This window comes from Mustela putorius, unplaced genomic scaffold (genome assembly GCF_011764305.1).
Source record: "Mustela putorius furo isolate JIRA1106 unplaced genomic scaffold, ASM1176430v1.1 tig00001535_pilon_pilon_pilon, whole genome shotgun sequence".
Taxonomy (NCBI): Eukaryota; Metazoa; Chordata; class Mammalia; order Carnivora; family Mustelidae; genus Mustela; species Mustela putorius.
Genome location: NW_025421787.1, coordinates 100,828 through 121,023, shown reverse-complemented (window position 1 = coordinate 121,023; position 20,196 = coordinate 100,828). Strand labels below are relative to the sequence as shown.

The 20,196-nt window shown below is 38.7% G+C and overlaps 1 protein-coding gene across 1 annotated transcript in view; it reads right to left on the bottom strand.

Annotated features, from left to right (window-relative positions):
- LOC123394144 (ligand of Numb protein X 2-like) overlaps positions 1 to 15,279 on the bottom strand; it is a gene marked incomplete at its 5' end in the record, with an annotated part of 58,333 nt that extends 43,054 nt beyond the window's left edge. The window contains 5 exons of the mRNA XM_045087817.1: positions 797 to 1,044; positions 2,796 to 2,861; positions 3,976 to 4,000; positions 8,386 to 8,496; positions 15,132 to 15,279. Of these exons, the coding sequence (XP_044943752.1) occupies positions 797 to 1,044; positions 2,796 to 2,861; positions 3,976 to 4,000; positions 8,386 to 8,496; positions 15,132 to 15,279 (598 nt within the window). The remainder of the gene's footprint in view (positions 1 to 796; positions 1,045 to 2,795; positions 2,862 to 3,975; positions 4,001 to 8,385; positions 8,497 to 15,131) is intronic.
- Positions 15,280 to 20,196: the final 4,917 nt, after the last annotated feature.

Genomic DNA, 20,196 nt, shown 5'->3' with positions numbered 1-20,196 from the left:
GAAGAGGAGGGTCTTGATCTGAGTAGGAGGAGATAGAAGAATTGTTATAGCCATGGCTGGGAAAAATGGGATTTGTAGAAAAATTGGAATTTTCATAAGATATAAACCTATTTAAAAGTAAGACAAAGGACCAACTACAAAGATATGCCCAAGATGTATGACTAGAGGTTTTCTGCCTGTTTCCTGGTGGGTCATGTAGACAGATCAGTGGCTGCTACCAGAGGACAGCAATAGTCAGACACATGGACTTGGGAGTCAGATACATACCTAGCCATTTCGTGGCTCTCAGACTTTGACCAATGACTCCCTGACTAAATTCCCTCATCATTAAAAAAAAAGCCAGTATTGGTACAAGCATTTAATAAGTTAATATATGTAAAGTGCCTGGCACAGTGCTGACACAGAATAAGCACGTAGGCTGAGGTATTATTTTTTCTTCTTCTTGATGCTGTGGATTTCTTAGTCAAGAAGCAATAGGCTTCAAAACAAACAAACAAAAGAAGCCTGCTGATGACCAGTGAATTTGTGGACTACAACAGAAGAGGGGGGAGGGGGAAGGATAAGCCTCAAGGTAAGACTCGCTTTCTGTTTCTAAACGGCAAACTGTTAGACTTGTACACTTAAAGGGTGAATATGTGATACGTGAAGCATATCTCAGTAAAATTATTTGTTGAAGAGGAAAAACAACAACAACAACAACACCCCATGGAGGGAAAGTAATAGGGAGTACTGAGAAGAAAGGAAATATCTGATTTGAAAACAGATGAAAAGCAAAAGCAAGGTGAAGAGCACATACTGTCAGTGGCCGTGTTCTCCTCCAAGGCGGGGTTGTCCAGGCCAGGCTCCTCAGGCCACGGGGGCAGAGACGCTGATATCAAGCTGCACTCAGCAGGTGCTGTGCCTGTCCTTGAACAGTCCGTTTCGAGGGATAAAGTACCTGGAAGATCTATTACAGTGGTTCCATTTTCATTCTCAATCTCTGTCTGAGCTTTATCAGTTTTCCTCCTTTCTAGGGCAAGTCTCCGATGAGAAGCTCCAGGACATCTAGAGAGAGAGCATTAGGGGGTTCCCAGATGATTTGAAAGGAAAAATGATTGACAGCTTGTGCCCCAACAACAGAATAGCCACTGCTTCATTGCCAAACTCACCTAGAGGTAATCCACTTGTGGTATGTAATTCTGATTTTAACCTCTGCTCAAACTAAGTTCCTAACACACTGTATAGCAAACTTAAAACAGGCGTTGGCATAAATAGTGGCTTCGTGCACGTCTCAAAAAAATACTTCAATAAAAACCTGTATTCGGATACATACTAGTCCCAGAAATACACCAGCACAGTAGACGTTACCCTGCAAATACTATTCTGAGATCCTGATTGCATAACCCCCTTTTCACAGGGATAGCTTAACTCCTTAACAGGAGTGGAAACAGCAATCTTCTTCCACAATGTGCTCCTGCATCCAGACTTGGACCCTGAGTGACACTGTTCCTTTCCAATCTCAGGGCCAAGGGTACACATTCATTAATTAGTGAGAAGCAATACATGTGAGGCTCTGCCACTTGCAGAAAAGCAGAGCAAAGGCTCAAGAGGCTGCGTATGGTGGGTGGCGGTCTTATGTCTAGGACTGCAGACTTCATTCAATGATAGTGTTTTTTAAAATCTCAAATTTCATGAAAAATCAAGTATAGGATAAATTTATTGAAAACTGGAAGCTATCCCTTAGCTGTAAAAGTAATGAATTTCCCCTCACAAACCAAAGATAAGTTGTGGGTTTCAAGTTCTTGCAAAAGATTGCTCTGGAATTTCTTTATTTATATTTTTCTCATTCCTGGTTTCCTCATCACCTTATTAAGAGGACAAAGGATTTCCCTTCTGCACTGTTGTGCCGCACTCCAGGAAATGTTCCTGCAAGGACCTGACAAGTAACTTGGAATATTGTATCACTGAGAAAAACGATTTTTGTCAAGTAAGTAGATTGCATAAGAAATGCATTTAAAAACTATTTCATTCAATAAAAAAAATGGTGACAAAAAGTGGATCATAAAACAATACTTGAGATTAAAACTATAGGGAAAGATTCAATTCCCCAAATGCATATCACACACTGGTATCCATATGCGTAACAGCCAGTCTTCGATGGAGAAACAGACTAGGAACAGGGTTTGGGAAGGAAACATAAGCAGAATGTGCACAGCTGGGAAAGGGCCTAGCTAACAACTACAAAATCCTAAAAACTAAGTAACTGTAAAGCCCCTCTTATCTTATCCAAGAATAAATTTTTTTCTGTTCTTTACTTTACCTGAGCACTTTCTGTTTTCAACTTGTCAATACTGAGGGTGTTCCTCTGTAATCCACTGGCAGCCAGTGACAGAAGCTGGTTCAGAGTTTTAATATCCTCTTGTACTTTACGCATGGCTTTTGAAGACATTCTACTAATTTCTTCCTGTACCTGTTTCTGTTCCTTCACAAATTTCCTAAAAAGATACATAAAACTGAGTTCCAAAAAAATACACCTTTGGTTTCCTATAGGAAAAAAGCATATTTACTATAGGCTGGTCAGAGTCCTAGTGTTTTTTAAAAAGGAAATATTAAAAATTCATCCACAGTTCACATGCTTTTTTTCAGATTGACAATAAAAGAATTTTAATTCCCATTATTCTGCTTTGTTTATAAAAATATTAAAATTTTTACCAACGCCCAAGTTAAAATGTTTAAGAGGAAGAAGAGATGTTCCCCTTAAAATGGATTCTAACATTCTTCAACATGATATATCTAATTACATTTGACACACTTACTGGAGGTTTTCAACATCCTGGCAGATGACAGGAGGGAGATTTTCATCCTTCAGTGCTTTACTATCGCTGAGAAAAATGCCACAGATAGATTAAATCCATTGAGGTTCTAAAAAGCTGACAGCTGAGTTCCACTACGGAAGTGTTAAAGGGGAGGAGGTAAAACAAATATTCCCCATTTATAGCTCTTATGGTTGATTTCAAATCTCTTTATAAAAAAATGTTGTTTCCTGACCTTTACAATAGTTTTAACAATTCATCTGACGGGGAGATTTCTCTTCTAAAAGGACTGGCACCTATCAGAAGTACACATAAATGCATCTGACCAAATGTTCAAGAAAAAAAATTAGAAAATACAAGAGATTAAATATTGAACTATGTTCCCCTGGCTCAAAAACTCTATGACTGACCTTTTATTTCGTTCAAAAATATTAAAGCATTCATTAAAGAAAGTCTACAAACTTCTCATAATGAGATTCTCATTATATTTTACTTCATTTTTAGAATTTCAATTTATTCTTCAACAAAATAAAACCTAGGGATAGACTAAGGGAATCATAAATATTTAATGAGAATAGGAAGAGGTGAAATGTGGCATGCTGTAATGGAATTAGGAGTTAAAATTCAGTCACAGATCTGCTACTACTTCCTTGATAGAACCTGAAGCAAACCTCAGTCTCCTACAGCTTTCTCATTTATGAAATAGGGCTAAAGTATACAGAAGATATTTTGGAGGCATGAACTTGATCATTTATTTACAAATGTTTTATCTAATGTAATACAAATTAGGCGAGAAATGTAAGTGCTAGTAAAAATAGTGATCTTCAAACCTATCTGATGTATATTATAGATAGAGGCTTTTCTCCCTCTTCATCATCAGAAAATAAATGGGACTGGTATAGTAGTTTATATAGAAAAGGTATATATACCTAAAACTGAGCATAAAGTATTCCAGAAAGCATTGCTTATAAACTTTCCTAATGACTAAAAATTAAAGATCTGACCTTCCAAAATCTTTCCAGAGCATATGTTTATTATTTTACTTTAGACAAACACTGATTCAAAGAATTTTTCTTCTACATGTCTATATAGTTTCTTTTAGTTCTGATGAGACCACCTGCCTATAAATTAACAAATAAAATTCTTCAAATAAAATACTTTAAAAGTTAAATTGTAAACCTACTCTGGTCTTGTTCCTGTTTTATCACCTAGAAAATTCAAGAAGCTTTATGTAAAAACAGGTCATTTAACAATGTATTCCAAATTCAAGTTTTAATTTAACACAAACGTAGGTATAAACAGAAACTTCTAAGCATTTTTCGGACAGCCTCGTAGACATCATGTGAGGTCACTTGTCACAAACTCCAAACAACATACTATGGGGACATGTTTGTATACACATAAACAGATAGTTACGTAGCTGATTTGTATCTCTTTCTTTCAAGGGCAAGATTCTTCCTCTTTCAAATATCTTCTATGAAAAATATTCTTGCTTGGCACAGTTGACCTCCTGCAAGTTCTACTGGATGCTTTCTTAGTTTCTATCAGTTTAGAATACTAAAATATGTCAGACTACCTGGATGTCTCTAAATATTTTACAAGAGCAGCAATTTTTTAAGATGATGTTTTTAATGTGTGCAGATAGATCAACAGCTTTCTCATGAACACTTATTTAGTGGTTATCATTATTAGTGTATGTCTAAAAGTAGAAAAGTAAAAATGCTCCGTCAGCAAAATGCAGTGACTCACTTTCTGCTTTTTTCAGAATTTACTTCACACTGCAAAATAAGACCTGCTTAATGAAGAAAATACAGGAACACACAAAACTTCATACCATCACAGAACCTTAATGGTTCTTCTTTCAACCCGTTTTGGCACTTACACACACATTTTTAAACGTGATCGGGATGACCATAAGTTATGTGCACATATTTTCTCAGGATGTTGAAATTAAGTCTTTTTCATGTCACTTAACATGGTTTTAAATGACCACAGAATACTGATGACATAGCTGTATCAGAACCTTTATGCCCAACCCTCTTCTTAACATATACGCCTTTACTATATAAACAATGCTGCTACAGTGAATGCCTTTATCTCCAAATACTTGTGCATGACTTTATTTGTATTCCGCAAAAAGAGGAATTTATAGGTCAAAGATTACATCAAGGAAAACCTATGTATTATCAACTGATCCTTTAAAACAACTGTTCCAATTTATCTTCCCACCTACTACGAATAAGTAATTTTTCCGACACACCATCAACAACAATGGACATTTTTCTGAAACAATCACTGCCAGTACATAGCTGAGAAATGCCACTTCATTATCATCTAAATTCATATTTCTGACAGTACTAAGTAAAACATTTCAAATATTAATTAGACAAGTCTATTTCTCCTTGAGTGAATGGTCTATTCAGGCTATTTGAGGTATATCTGAGGTATGTTTCTCACTGACTTCTCAGAGCTATTTCAACATGAAGCATATTAATTATCTCATACATATACTTTATGTGTCTATTTCTAAAATGAGACCTTCATTTCAAGATACATCTCAATTTCGGATGTTAAAATGTGAAGAAAAAAAGCATCGAAACAGCAAGTATTTTACTTCCAACCTGTCCTTTACCTTTTGCCTTTGTCCATAGGGTTTCTTTTGTTTACCTTTTTAATCTAATTACAATTTAATTTTCCTTAGTTTGTATGTTGATATTTGTCTTTCATACTTTAACATTTCTGAAATTGATATCCATGTTTTACCGATGCAAGCCTTTGACTGGACGTAAGATAAAGGAGGGATTTAATTTTTTTCCCACAGATTCAACTTTTTTATTCATTAGCGTCCTATTTTGCTCTCTCTTTGATATTCCATTTTTATTATATTTACAGAAGTCTCTATACACACAAACCTGCGTATAGAAAACTTAGGCCTGTTTTTGGCCGACCGTGGGCCCTGACTAGTCCATCTAGCTTGGCATCTGTAATACCTGTGGACTGCTGTCAAAGCTCACTCTCAGCACTCCACCTCTGTTCCTGCCATCCTGCACATTATCTTCCACATGGCTGCCAGAATGCTCTTCTTCAAACACGTATCTCATGTCCTATTATTCACATCAAACCCCTAGTGGGTCTCAACTGTCCTCCGTGTAATTACAAAACTCTTTAAGATGACATACACGGCCCTTCCCTTTATGACATCTGGAATCTGATCTTCCCATGCTGCAGCTCACCGGTTTTCCAGCAGTTCTTCAAAAGAGTAAAGATCATCCTTGTCTCTAGATCTTACTCCATGCTGCCCCCACTTAGAGACCACTGCTTCCAACCCCTCTTGATCTATCAAACCCAATACAGCAGGTCCAGGCTACTGATGCAGCTGCTAGGGAAACAGAGAAATCCTTTAGAATAAGGAACCCCTGGACACGTATAGCAGGTTAAAAGGAACTGGATGTGCTATATCAGGTCATGTGCACTTATTCTACATACTCCTTTGGTTCAACTCTGAGGCACAATGCAAGAGGAAGACAATGGGGGAAGGTGGAGTGGCATGGGGGGGGAGGGCGCGAAGGGAGATTAACTCCTTATATTTCTCTTACTCCTTTGCCTCAATCAAGTCTTTCACGTGGAGCCTATAAGCAATTACAATAAAGAGAGAACCAGTTTCCTAATTAAAATCAAAGTAGTTCAAGGGTACCAGACTGCTTCAGCTGATTAAAAAACAAGCTGCTAAAACATCTAAGATAATTCCTTCTAATTTTGATGCGGCTACAAAGAAAACTAAGTAAAAACAAGAGACAGACCCCTATGTTTAAAAATCAATTTTTGGGGTGCCTGAGTGGCTCAGTTGTTAAGCATCTGCCTTCAGCTCAGGTCATGATCCAGGGTCCTGGGATCAAGCCCTGCATCAGGCTCCTGGCTCAGCAGGAAGCCTGCTTCTCCCTCTCCCACTCCCCACTTGTATTTCCTCTCCAGCTGTCTCTTCTTCTCTGTCAAATAAAATTAAAAAAAAAAAAGTAAAATAAAATAAAAATCAATTTTCATTCAAAGTTATCCTAAATTTTCTAAGTTTAAAAGGATTTTAGGATAGCCAGCTTTTAAAACAGTACGTCACCCTAGAATTGTCTACATAATAAGAACCACATCCAAATAAAAATTTCCTACACAGATATATGGACTCCTTCATCTGTTACTCATTCTAAGTTCTTCAGAGGATTCAATGCAATACGTGAAACGTGCTTTCATCGGAGGCAGAAGAGGCAATGCAAGACAAAACAAAAAATCATGCACAGGGAATCGACAAAACAAAAAATCATGCACAGGGAATCAACAAAACCAAAACATCATTCAAAATGAATCTGGATTGGTAATTTTTTAACAAGAATATTCAGCATTGCAAGAGCACAGGAAGAACGGCATTTTCATACTGGCTAGTGGGTAATCAATTGGTAAACTCTTTCTAGAAAGTAATTTTACAATATTTACCAGAGTCTCCAAAACTCTCCCCTCTCTTTGAGCCAGTGATTCAGTTTCCAGGTTGTCTTTAAAAAATAATAAAAAATTATGAATGAAAATTTATAAGAAAAACAAACACATAGAGAGCATTTATTATGTGCCTGGCTCTACTGAAGTCTTATAAACTGTAATCCTTGGGCCAACAATGTCAAGTAGTTACTGCTCTTTTCCCCCACTTTACAGATAAAGAAACTAAACACAGAGGGATAAATAACTTGAACAAGGTCGCAGAGCTTATCAACAGTGGAGGGGATCTGAAGCCAGATTTCAGCTCAAGTCTATCCCCTTAAGCTACAATACCACATTGCCTCTCCCCATAAAGATGCTCAATATGTTGATACTTCCTAGAATATACGAACTGAATACAAACACTAATAATGGAAGGACGGCTGATTAATGATGTATCGATTCATAAAGCTGACTTAAGCAGCAATAAAACACTCCTAAACAATTACTGAACTGACAAATATTGGCGATATAACATATGAGAAAGAACAGGTTACAAAGCAATCCAGTTGACCTTTGAACAATGCAGGGATTAAGGGTCCTAAACACCCAGGCAGTTGAAAATCTACACATAATTTGACTCCGCAAAATCTTTACTAATAGCTTCCTGCTGACCAGAATGTTTACTGACAATATAAAGTCTATTCACACACACTTTGTATGTGATATGTACTACATACTGCATTCTTACAATAAAGTAAGATAGAGAAAAGAAAATATTAAGAAAATCGTAAGGAAAACACATTTACAGGACTCCACTTTTACTGGAAAAAATTCACATATAAGTGGACCTAACCAGTTCAAAGCATGTTGTTCAAGTATCAACTTATATACCATACATGTGTTCATGATCCCAACTTAAGAACATATATTAATACACACACTGATAGCTACATAACCGTATGCATAAACAAAACTCAGTTTTCTATGAAAATAAAATCTTAAACACATAATACACAAAAAATTTGTGAGATATAAAGTAAATGCATAAGTAAAAACTTTACTACTGAACATGTAACTAAAAATCTTACTGACATAGAAATTTAAGTTACTGTTAGAACAGAACATTACTTACTCTTTTTATCTGATGAGGTACGAAAATCTATACCACCAAGACCTTCATTGCCTACAGTTGAAGTAGCTGCTGTGGTTCCCAAAGTCAAGCCTAAAGCATTCTGTCCAAATCCTACAAATAAACCAAATATAATTTACAAAGTCTTTACAATGATTTTCCCTCAATGGACAAAATTCTCAAATGCTTTCAAGCTGGATCCCATTTTACTTCATAATTGGTTTAAGCAAATAACATGGAATAAGTCTAAAGCTGGGATTTAATGGTGTATGTAGTCTGGATAATAGAATTTTAACTTCTTTACGTTTTAGGTAATTTTTTAAAGTGTAGACACACAATGTCACATTAGTGTACAACAGTGACTTGAAAACTCTATACATGCTGTGTTCACCACAAGTGTCACTACCCTATCTGTCACCATACAACCTTATTACAATACCACGGATGATATCCATCCCTGTGACTGATTCCATAACTGGAAGGTTGTACCAACGCCCCGTCAGCCATTTTGCCTGTCCTCCCTACCCTTTCGGGCAACCATCAGTTCTCTGTGTTTATGGGTCTATTAATTTGTCTTTACTAAAAAGGTCAGAGTTTATCTGTTAATTCAATAAATGTGAACATACTACTTGTTTTTTTTTAAATCCTCCTGAAAAAGCAGTTTTAGTTTGTATATTTCCAGGTGAATAGTTCTTGTCCTCTAGTCATGCTTTGTAATTGGATACTTTTTAAATTATCAAGTATTGGATGTGTTAATTAACTTGATGGGCATTTACAATGTGCACGTATATATGAAATCACTATGCTCTACACTTTAAATATCTTATACTTTTACTTCTCAATTATACCTCAGGAAAGCTGGTAACAGATAAATAAATTACATAATAAAATAATCCGGTAATGATTTATAAGATTTCAGCAAATATTATAAATCTTATAAAGCAAATAGTTTCATTATTCATGAAATCTAAAGAACTGAGAGTTAGAAGCCTTACACTACAAACATCAAATTTCATACTCCCAAGCTTTTTCAAGAAATATTTAATGAAAGAAATAGACTTCATTTATTTAAATCCTACCTCACTGACAAAAGGAATTGAAGGGGCTAAACTACAGTTAATCTTAAGTCATGAAGGTATGCTTGTAAATCAAGTAGCAAAATTTTAAACCACGCATTGGTAAATCATCTAAGTCCATGCATTACCAAGCTCACATAACTGGTGGTTCTTTTTGGACAGATGCTATTTACTTTAAACAGAGGAAACAGTAGAGGTACTGAATAAAAGCACGGGATATATGAAGAGTGGATTTAAATACTGACAATGTGTGAAAAATAAAATACAGCTAAATGAATGTCCATTAAAGAAAAATAAAAAACAGGGGTATGTTTAGTTAGCACAACCATAAATCAAGCACTGACGTGTGTCTAGAGCCTAAGAAAAATTGTAGCAGGCCTAAAAACTCATTAGAAAGACACAAAAACAATCCTCCACCTCCCCTTTCTGTTATTTTTGTGTTTTGCTCTCATAGGACTCTTTAGGAGAGATGTTTAAACACTTATCCTACAAAGAAATGTATGTTACAGTCATCCAGTGATTCAGTTATTAGGAGATATTTTGAATACCTACAAGGTGAGACTACAGTGACAAAGACAAGTATCTGAAAGATAATGCAAACCTGAATGCTACAAATTTTTACAGATTATCTTCACCAACTCCTTTTTTCCCCTTCCACTGACCCAGACTTTCTTCACTAAATTTAGTACCTGAACGGAGGACATAAAAGAGCTGTTTAATAGAAAACACCAGGTCATACTCCTTCATCTCTCCCACACGACCAAGTATTAGACACCTACGAGGTGTTGAGTAAAACTTCTGATATTAAATAGCCATGTATTGCTGGGAATGCTATGATTTTAACATGTTTCAAAGCCAAAAAGTATGTTTTTTTTTCCTAACACATAAATTGTTAAAGAAAATTCTTGATATTATATTGCTATGTGAGATAATTATACAATGTTTTCAAATCAGAGGAAAGCTCTTCTCACTCCTACATGGTATTATATTACATGATTTATAGTATCATGTCTCCTCTATTATTCATTCATTTATATTTATATATAAATATATTTATAGTATACCTTAATACTCAAAACATCGACAGAATCCTTAACATGAAGCTAATTTCAAAATAAGAAAGAAATGAAAAATCAATCCAAGATGGAAAATATGAAGTATTCTCTGCCAATTGAATTGATACTTTAGTATTTTGCTTGACTAGAATAAATTTAATACTTGTGTTCTAAAACCTTTTCTTTGAAGCACGCTAATACCCTTTCCTGATGCCTGAAATGGAAAGCCATTCTTAAAACCAGGGCTTGAAAGGTCAAGTTGTTTTGCAACGAACTTAGATACCAAATGATCCAAGACTCTACAACTTACCATTTCTTGATAAATTTCTCTAGAATAGTTTATAGGCTCCTTAAACAGGCCCTTCTTTGTTTCTTTATATAGTCAGTCAATACTGAGAAGCAGAAAACTTTTCAAGTTATCTTGAATAAGGTGGATACCTACATTCACTAGCCAAAAACAAAATAAAATTCAACCACAAAACGTGACTTTTCCTTTCTGCCTCACCTGCTGGAGTTGACATCAGAGCAGACGAAAGAGTAAGACCACGAGCTGAGGTAGAAGTAATAGGGAGAGCAAATGGTGTGGCAGATGCGGCAGGTTTACTGAATCCTAAACTGAAACCTGTTGTAGACGCAGATGTAGTAGCTGGCGTTCCTGATTCAAACAAACAAACAAATCCTATTTTACCAGGACTGTATATGTATTACATCGGTTTCAATCAGGATCCCTAAAAGTTCGTGACCCTACTTTTGTAGCTAGAAAGATATGTGGGTAAGTATGAAAAAGGAAAATATAGAAGTTGGAGCCAAATCATGATGAATAATTAAAAGAGGATGCTATGATCTTAGGAAAAGCAAGAAAAAGTCCCATCAATGTGGTCATATTGAAATCCAGTATCAGTTCTACCCCTGGATTTACCTAAAACAGCACTTACCCTTCCTTTGCTCTATACTCAACAGAAAAATATTCCTCCCCTCCAACGCTATTTAAACCACCATTCTCTACTGTTTCCTCTTCCTGTACTTCTGTCAACTCTGGCTACTCCTTCCAGTCTGCTTTTGTCCATCTCCTTCCTCTGTTCAGTTCTTAAATGATACTGCCTACGGCTCCAGGCCTGCTCCCATACTTCCCAACTACAGAATCTCAGCTAGGGCAACACGGGCCTAAATCTACACCTGCCGGAGTCTCCACTGGTTAGCTCTACCGGGATGTCCCTTAACGTTCCACCTCTACGCCTCCCTACACAAAACGTTTCCTAAACCCCCTGCTGTGGTCCACGCAGTTGCTCAAGCAAGAAACCATAATCACCCCTGACATCCCTTCTCTCTCCTGCATTCTACTAGCCACGAATCCTGCTGATTCTACTGCAGAAATAGCTCTGGATTACGAGCATCTTCAAAACCCTTAGCTCAGGTCATCTTCCTCTCAAGAACAATTATAACCTCTTAATTTGTTTCTGTCCCTCTAAACTTTAATCTTTTCTTGGAATTATTTCAGTTACTTTAAAAAAGAAGAAGCGAGAACACCAACAAAAAATAATACCCTGGTGATTCTCTCTGACTGAAGGCTCTTATTAGCTCTATACTATCTCTACCCTAGAGTCAAAAGGCGTGACACACAACCACCTTTCCTATCTACTTCCAATCTGCTCTTCACACCCCCTCTCTCCCTACCATTCCCACTTCTGAAACCTAAATTCTAACCAAACACTTTTCCTACTTCCCTGAGTCCCCTTATGACTGGGCAGTTGCACGTCTCCATCAGGAATGATGTTTCCTGCCTCCCAAAATAAACTTCTACTCTTATCTTCCTCTACTTCTCTTGGTGCCTTTCATACATGTTAGAGCACTTATCAGGTCATACAAGAACATGTTACTATACCTGCCAGTCACCTTCACCTCATCACCCACTGAATGCCTTACTCATGCTCATGCTCTTGACAACATTAGTATCACCTGCACCACCAGTATCATCACCACACCAACAGCTAATACTAAATGTTCAAAGCATTATGTATACCCAAGGCCACAGAGTTAGGAAGTAGTAGCTGCTCAAAACTATTAAATGAGGAAATACATAATGACCTGCATTTTGGCTTTCCCTAAAGGCACTGAGAGAAGCAGCTTCCAGAAATTAAACTTCTGGATTGCCCTTACCACAACCAGAAATTCCTGCCAGGGTACAGTGCTCTAAAATCCTGTATGGGTTCTAAAATCTCAGAAAACAAGAGAATCCAACTGCTTGCCCCGAAGCCAATCCTGTCCAAAACTCTGGTAGTGAACAGATGGGTTACACTTTCTGCTGGTCACAGGTGAGTAGCATCCAAATGAACAAAGTCCACCAATCTTTGGTTTACTTCAAATGTTAATTAAATTAATAAATTTAACTTTGACTGAGTTTCCTCACTGTCCTTTGATTCATTCATTTCTTTTGACATTATTTTTTTTATTTTTTTACTTTTTATAAACATATATTTTTTTATCCCCAGGGGTACAGGTCTGTGAATCTCCAGGTTTACACACTTCACAGCACTCACCAAAGCACATACCCTCCCCAATGTCCATAACCCCACACCCCTTCTCCCTCCTTTGACATTATTAACTGTCATCCTACTTACTCACATTCCCTTTGGTGTATCGCTACAGAGAACCATGGCGTTTTTGAGCTGAAAAGAAAATACAAAAACTTTTCAGTCCTACCCTTGTTTTACAGATCACCAAAAGCTGCCAGATACTACATGACTACCTAAGATCTCACAATGATTTGGAATTACAACAGGGCTTAATTCTAAGACTTCTCGTCTAGAGTTTGTTGCTTTTTTTTTTTTTTTTTTTTCCTAAAAGGGTTCAAATGACTATAAAAATACAATGTAAAATAAACCTCCAGAGGAAAAAAACCATTGCTATATTTAAAGTTTTTTTTCCTGAATTAAACAGTCATTGACTTTTTTAAAAACTCCAGTACTGAAAGGCTGTATAATGAGTCAGTGTCTGTGATCTATTAGGTTCCTTACATGCTTCCTTCTATACCCCAGCTCTGTGAGATAATAAGAAAGAGAAGAGAAGAAAACCACAGATCTGGGATCTTTCCTCCAAAAATTCTTACCCAGAGTTAATCCTGTAGTTATACTTGTTGCTATGCCTGGGGACAAAAAGAGAAATAAAATTTAATCATCAATGGCAGATGACATTTTGGGGGGGGGTTATTACAAGGGCAAGACTTAGAGTCATCCTCAGGATATGATACTACAACAACCAGTATCTTCTACCATGACCGCTAATAGAAACGTTCTTCCTAGAGCACTGGTTTTCATATTACCGGCTATATATAATTATATAGGGAATAAGATTTTTAATGCAAACAAGTACTGCTTATAACAACATTAGGCAAGGAGAAAAAAAGCTACTCTAAGCCAACACTGGCACACAAAGTCGTTTCAAGGAGCTCACTAGAGGCTCCCGCATTCCTGCAGTTCTTACATTTTCTATGTGTGGCTGTGAAAAGTGGCAATCAAAGCTGGAATGTCAATGCATAAAGTGGTAACAGAGACCAAGAGGCCTTGACGGTACAGAATAAAGAGTAAATAAAGAAATAAGCTTTTGAAGTGGCAGCATTACTGACACATATTTTTAATAACCAAATATCTTTAAGTATTAAAAAACAGATTTTTATTATCAAAATGTCTACCAGAAACCTTGACCTCTTGCCCTTTTCCAATCGAAACAACTCTTCTAATAATATAAAAACTTAAAACGTCTCTTAGGATGGTAAATTATAATGTTATATAGCAAAGAAAGGATGCTGACTGCCCCATATATGCAAATTAAAAAAACGTCCCAATTGGTAAACTTAATTTATCTTCACTAAGGTGAAACACTGCATTATATACTCTCACGTAAAAATTAAATTAATTCTTTATATTTAAAGAGGTATATCTTCTTTGTGTCAAGTATACCAAAAAAGAAGTTATTTTGAAAAGAGATCTTGGGATGCCTGCGTGGCTCAATTGATTAAGCGGCTGCCTTCAGCTCAAATCATGATCCCAGGGTCCTGGGATCAAGTTCTGCAATGGTCTCCTTGCTCAGTGAGGAGCCTGCCTCTCCCTCTGCCTCCTGCTCCCCCTGCTTATTCTCGCTCTCTCTGATGAATAAATAAAATCTTTCTTTAAAAAATCACATTTCTTCAAATTTGTTTCTCTTCTTTTTTGAAGATTTATTTGTTTTTGAGAAAGAGCTTGGGGAGGGGGGTGCAGTATGCAACAGGAGGATAGGGAAATAGAGACAGAATCTCAAGCCGACTCCCCAAGGAGCTTAAAGCCCAAAGAAGGTCTCATTCTGCAAGCATGAGATCATGACCCGAGTGGAAATCAAGAGTTAGACCCTTAACCAACTGAGCCATCCAAGAACCCCTAAATGGGTGTTTTCATTTACACTAGAATAGATCATAACCGATGTGAGGCCTACCACTGGCCCTTAAGTCCACATCCCTATATATTTTTTCATCTTAATATTTACCATTTTTTAGGTCTGACAATCCCTATAAAGGGCAGAGATATAAACCAGAACCTTAAAAAGAATATCCCATAGCTACTCCCTGAAATGTGACAATCCTCCTTACCTGTATTTGTTCCTCCCAGAGTGAACCCAGTGGTAGGTTTCGTTCCAAAGAGCCCGGTTCCAAAACCACCTGAAGGAGCAGATGTCGTGGCAGGAGTTGCAGTGCTTCCAAGAGTTCCAAAATTGAGACCCACTGAAGGGTTTCTTACTTATAAAGAACACAAAATAAAGTCTACTGGAACCAGTATTTCCTAAAGAAAAATAAAAATTAACTCTTCAAGGTTAAACACTTTCCTTTTCTTTTCACATATTCAATATATTGCCATAGAATACAAAAAGAACTATCAATTTATTTTTAACCAACCCAATTCAAATAGTCTCCTGTTCTCTTTAAAAATAAGTCACATACAAAAGATTTCAGATCCCAAGGAAATCATAAACAGTATCACATATTCTCCTTTTCTAAGTTTTATTGACAGTTAGCATATTTTAAAATGGCCACAGAGCAATCCTATGAATGTGGATCATTTTCCTCTTGAATGACTCACGTATAGTCCATATTTCTAAATACATTTGTTCTTTCCCAACTACTAAATAAAGAAAAATAAAACATACTCAGAAAAGTTCTTTTAAGTGATCTTTGCCACCTCTCTGTTGCTTTATCACCATATTCATGGATTTAGGCAGGGACAGAGGGATACAGTTACTTTTCTTGTCACCAAAACAGCATCAAGAACTGGGGTAGGAGTGAGAAGAGGAAAAGGACTAAACATAACCTGGCAAGAGGAAAATACAAACTAAAAATTACCCTCTATCCAGATTATGTGTTCATAAGCAGAAATTCTCTTCAGAGTTTCTGAAAGCTCAAAAAGAACAGCTGGTGATAGCAAGTGATGTGAACAAAGTTCACAACTTTCAAATGTTCTTATCAAAACTCAAGGGCTCATATTTGCTAACTATAGTGGGAGAACAAATTATTAAAATGAACAAAATGTCTCAACAACCTGACACTCCAAAAATTGTACAGGAGAGTTAAAAGAGAGTATAACACATAACATAATGGGAGCTCCCATTCATCCTATATAGGTCTTTATTCTGTCTTGCCTGCCCTTCCAAACAGACATAATCCCAAGAGAAGTCAAGGTCAGTTTTAAAAAGCTTATGTCTGGGACACTGCAATTTAAGGAGGTAGCGGTGTTATGGCTGGATTCCAGTGCCAACTCTCCAATGTCCTGGGACTTGTGTGACATAACTCAGCCTTCTTGATCCTCTGTTTCCTCATATGCAAAATGTTAATAACTTTGTCCACTTAACAGATTTTTTGCAAAAGATTGAGAGATTATGCATGGTGAATTAACTTCACTTAATAAATGTTATAACTGCCATCATTAGGAACTTAATAAATTCTACTGTACACATTTTATACATTGTATTACACCAGCCAATCACTGTGAGGGGAACAGAACTTGAAACCAGTCATCAACACTGAGTAGGGGGTCAAAAAAAGGGTCCTGGGATTGAGCCCTGCATCGGGCACTCTGCTCGGCGGGGATTCTGCTTCCTCCTCTCTTTCTCTCTGCCTGCCTCTCTGCCTACTTGTGATCTCTCTCTGTCAAATAAATAAATAAAATCTTTCAAAAAAAATGGAGCGGGCCGGGTGTCTTAGTTTATCATTGATTTTAAAATAATCTCTAGGAACATGGGTATGTGAAGTACAGAAGGTTGGCAAAACAGGGTTTAAGGTATTACCAACAAAGCACAAAACTGTGAACACTTAATCAACTGAGCTAAAAAGGTATTTTAATAAATGTTATTGGCAAATTTTGAAGACCTCAAATTAAGGAAATGGTAGTTATGCTGTCCTCCCTCCCAAATAATTCAGTGATCCCGTTTGGTTTTACTGCTATTCCATAAATATAGAAAGACGCACAATGAAATTTTTTTTTTTTTTTTTGAAATTATGTATTTTTAGACTAAATATTTAAAATTTCTTGACAACTTAAGATACCTGAAGACACAAGGCACTGTTTCATAATTAAATGTGAAAACATTACCGAAGAAATACATCAAAGTGGTATCTTCTTACTCAAGAAAGCAAAAGAGAATTTTCTCTACAGGAGAGAAATTTATTTAAAAGCTACCCCAAACAGGACCAAGTTTTGCCTCAACCCACTATTATCTGCCAATGGCTCATCAGAATGTGTTACTGTTGACTCCAACAGGTCAGGAATATTGTTTTAACTTCTCCAGCATGCCCTAATGTGGACTTAGAAAGTAACATTTAGGGAGCACTTACCAAGTGCCAGATATAATGTTAAGTACTTTATTCATCAGCATCTCTGTTCCAGATGTGGGAACTGAGGCTTGGAGAGTAACTTCCCTAAAATGATTTACCTAAAGAGACCAAATCGGGATGCCTGGGTGGCTCAGTGGGTTAAAGCCTCTGCCTTCAGCTCAGGTCATGATCCCAGGGTCCTGAGATAGAGTCCTGCATCGGGCTCTCTGCTCAGGAGGGAGCCTACTTCCTCCTCTCTCTCTGCCTGCCTGCCTCTCTGCCTACTTGTGATCTCTGTCTGTCAAATAAATAAATAAATAAAATCTTTTAAAAAAAAAACTATATTTTTGACACAGCAATTGCGATTCCATTGAACTAAGTAGGAGATGATAGGAATAGTTCTCGCCCAAATCGGAGAAGGGTTACTGGTTGAAAACCTGGAAGAAGAAGAGCCAGTACCCTTATTTATTTCACCATCTAAAACAGAGTCCATTATATGGAACTGTGTTCAATAAATATCTGTTCCATGAATGACAAGAGCTTGCAACAGGGCGGTGGCACTGGAAGTGAAGCAAATGGAAACTAGGTAATTAAAATTAGCAGGCCTTGCTGATTACGGGTGCAGAGAGAAAAGGAGGTATTAAGGGAAATTCCCAGACTTTTTCCTTGACTGTGTAGTCTGTACCTCCCCCACTTTTCTTGGTAAATTATGTTTTTTTTATTTTTTTTCAAGATTTTATTTAGTATTTGACAGAGAGAGAGAGAGCTCTCAAGCAGGCAGAGAAGCCGGGGATATGCCCCTTGCTAAGCAGAGAGCCCCATGCGGAGCTCAACCCCAGGATCCTGGGATCATGACCTGAGCAGAAAGCAGAGGCTTAACCCACTGAGCCACCCAGGCGCCCCTGTACCTCCCCTTTTTAATATAAGGAAGATACTTTTGGCTTTTTACTCTACAATGACAACCCTCAAGCTTCAGGAGATAGATACCTTGTAACATTTTCTATGCACACTTCTTGATGTAATGAACTCCTCCCCTTTTACCTTAAAAAGTCGGAGTTCTAAAAATTAAATCTCTCACCATGAAAATGACCTTTGACTATTATTGTCTCTTTCTAAACCTCTGCTGACTGTATTTCGACATCGCCTGAAGCGGTGCTTTAGCAGGTTGCACAAAAACGATAAATATGCTACCTACAGTTTTCAGTGTAACTAGAAGACAGTGTGAGTCATTCCACCATAACACTCACAAATACTACTACGCACACTGTTCAAAATGACCACCAAGAAATGCTGCAACACGTATTTAAAACAAAAACCTGCAGTAAAAAAGGACAGGGTTCCATGAGGTACCAAGAGGTGAGCTCGTTTAGAATACCACGAAATCATTAAAGCAGTGGAATGTCCAAAGCCCTATATCCTGCAATGAATTCTGAATTATCAGCGATAAAACTCTAATTGTCCCCCTTAAAATTTTTCTATTGTCTTTTTCTGAAACGCCAGAATGACCCACAATGTCGTTCATTCCTTCTGTGCCTCAGACTGCCGCACAGCTAGGGCTCAGCGTGAAATCCCAGGCCCTTTCACCCAGCCAGACCCCACTGGACAGGGACACTGGGTGAACCATTGTGGATTCTGGGGACTCACAACCCTATGACCACCCTCCCGACCAGGCCCCCGAACGGCAGGACTATGAGGCTGGCGCTGCGCAAGTCTGTCTTTCTCTTTCGCAGACCCACTAGAAAGGAACCCGGCGCGAAGGGAGAGGGACGGGCCCACCCACGGGATCTCACGGAGAGGACCAGGCCGGGAAGGCGCAGAAGCGCAGTTACCTAGATGTCCCCGTCCCGAAGGAGAAACCGCCGCCTGCGCCGGTCCCGCCGGGGGCTACGGTGGTGGAGCCCAGCGTGCCGGTCCCGAAGGAGAACCCGGTGGACATGGCGGCCGGGGTTCAGCGCCGAAAGGCAGCTGCAGGGGTTCTGGACGTTCTTCTCTCTCTCAAAGCCAAGGCGGGCCAGGAAGCATCGCTCTTGCCCAGCCGCAACCTGGCGGGAACTTCAAGCCCTAGAGGCTGAACAAACAAGGCCGAGGTGGGTGGGGCAACCACCCGAGAGCACGTTCCGGCTCCCGCCGCGCGCACGTAACCGGGAGCGAGCCCGCCGCGCAAGGCAACCTGGGATGGGAGCAGTGGATCACGCCGGCGCAGGGCATCCTAGGAGGGTGCGGGCTGCGGGGGGAGGGGGGAGTGGACAGAGGGAGGGCCGGAGGGGGGGGCGGAGGGGGGGTTAAGCGGGGGCGGGGGCGGGCTGCGGGACCGGGGGGTTGTCGGGAGCGGGGTTGGAGGGGTGGGACTCCGGTGCTCTTAAAGGGTAGGCGCTTGGCGTTAAACAGCAAAACCGTTCCCTTAGTTCTGTATTTGCATACCTGTTGATATAATCTGTACTTCATGCCTGTTGAATATTATTGCTTATGTCTTTCCTTACTGGTAAAAGGATGCGTGGAATCCCAATGTGGGGGGGGGGGGCCCTATTGAGCAGTCGAAGCCCTGTTAGAGGAACGGAGGCGCGCTCAGTCCATGGTCGGCTGCCGTCCCTTCCCGGAGGAGGAGGGGTAGCTTGTCTTTCCCTGACAGTTCGGAAATGAACCGAGAGCAATTCATTCATCCCCTCCACAGCTTTTGGAGCCCGATAAGCGCAGTCATTGCGAGTTGCCAGCCAGGAAGCTCAGAGAGCGTCCTTTGGTGGGGGGTGGCCGATCCCGTTGGTGGCGCTGAGCAAACCCCCTGGACGTCAAGCGATGTGGTCAAGTCCACGAAGTTTTTGCAGCATATCCTGCTGGGTAGGAGTCTGGGTCT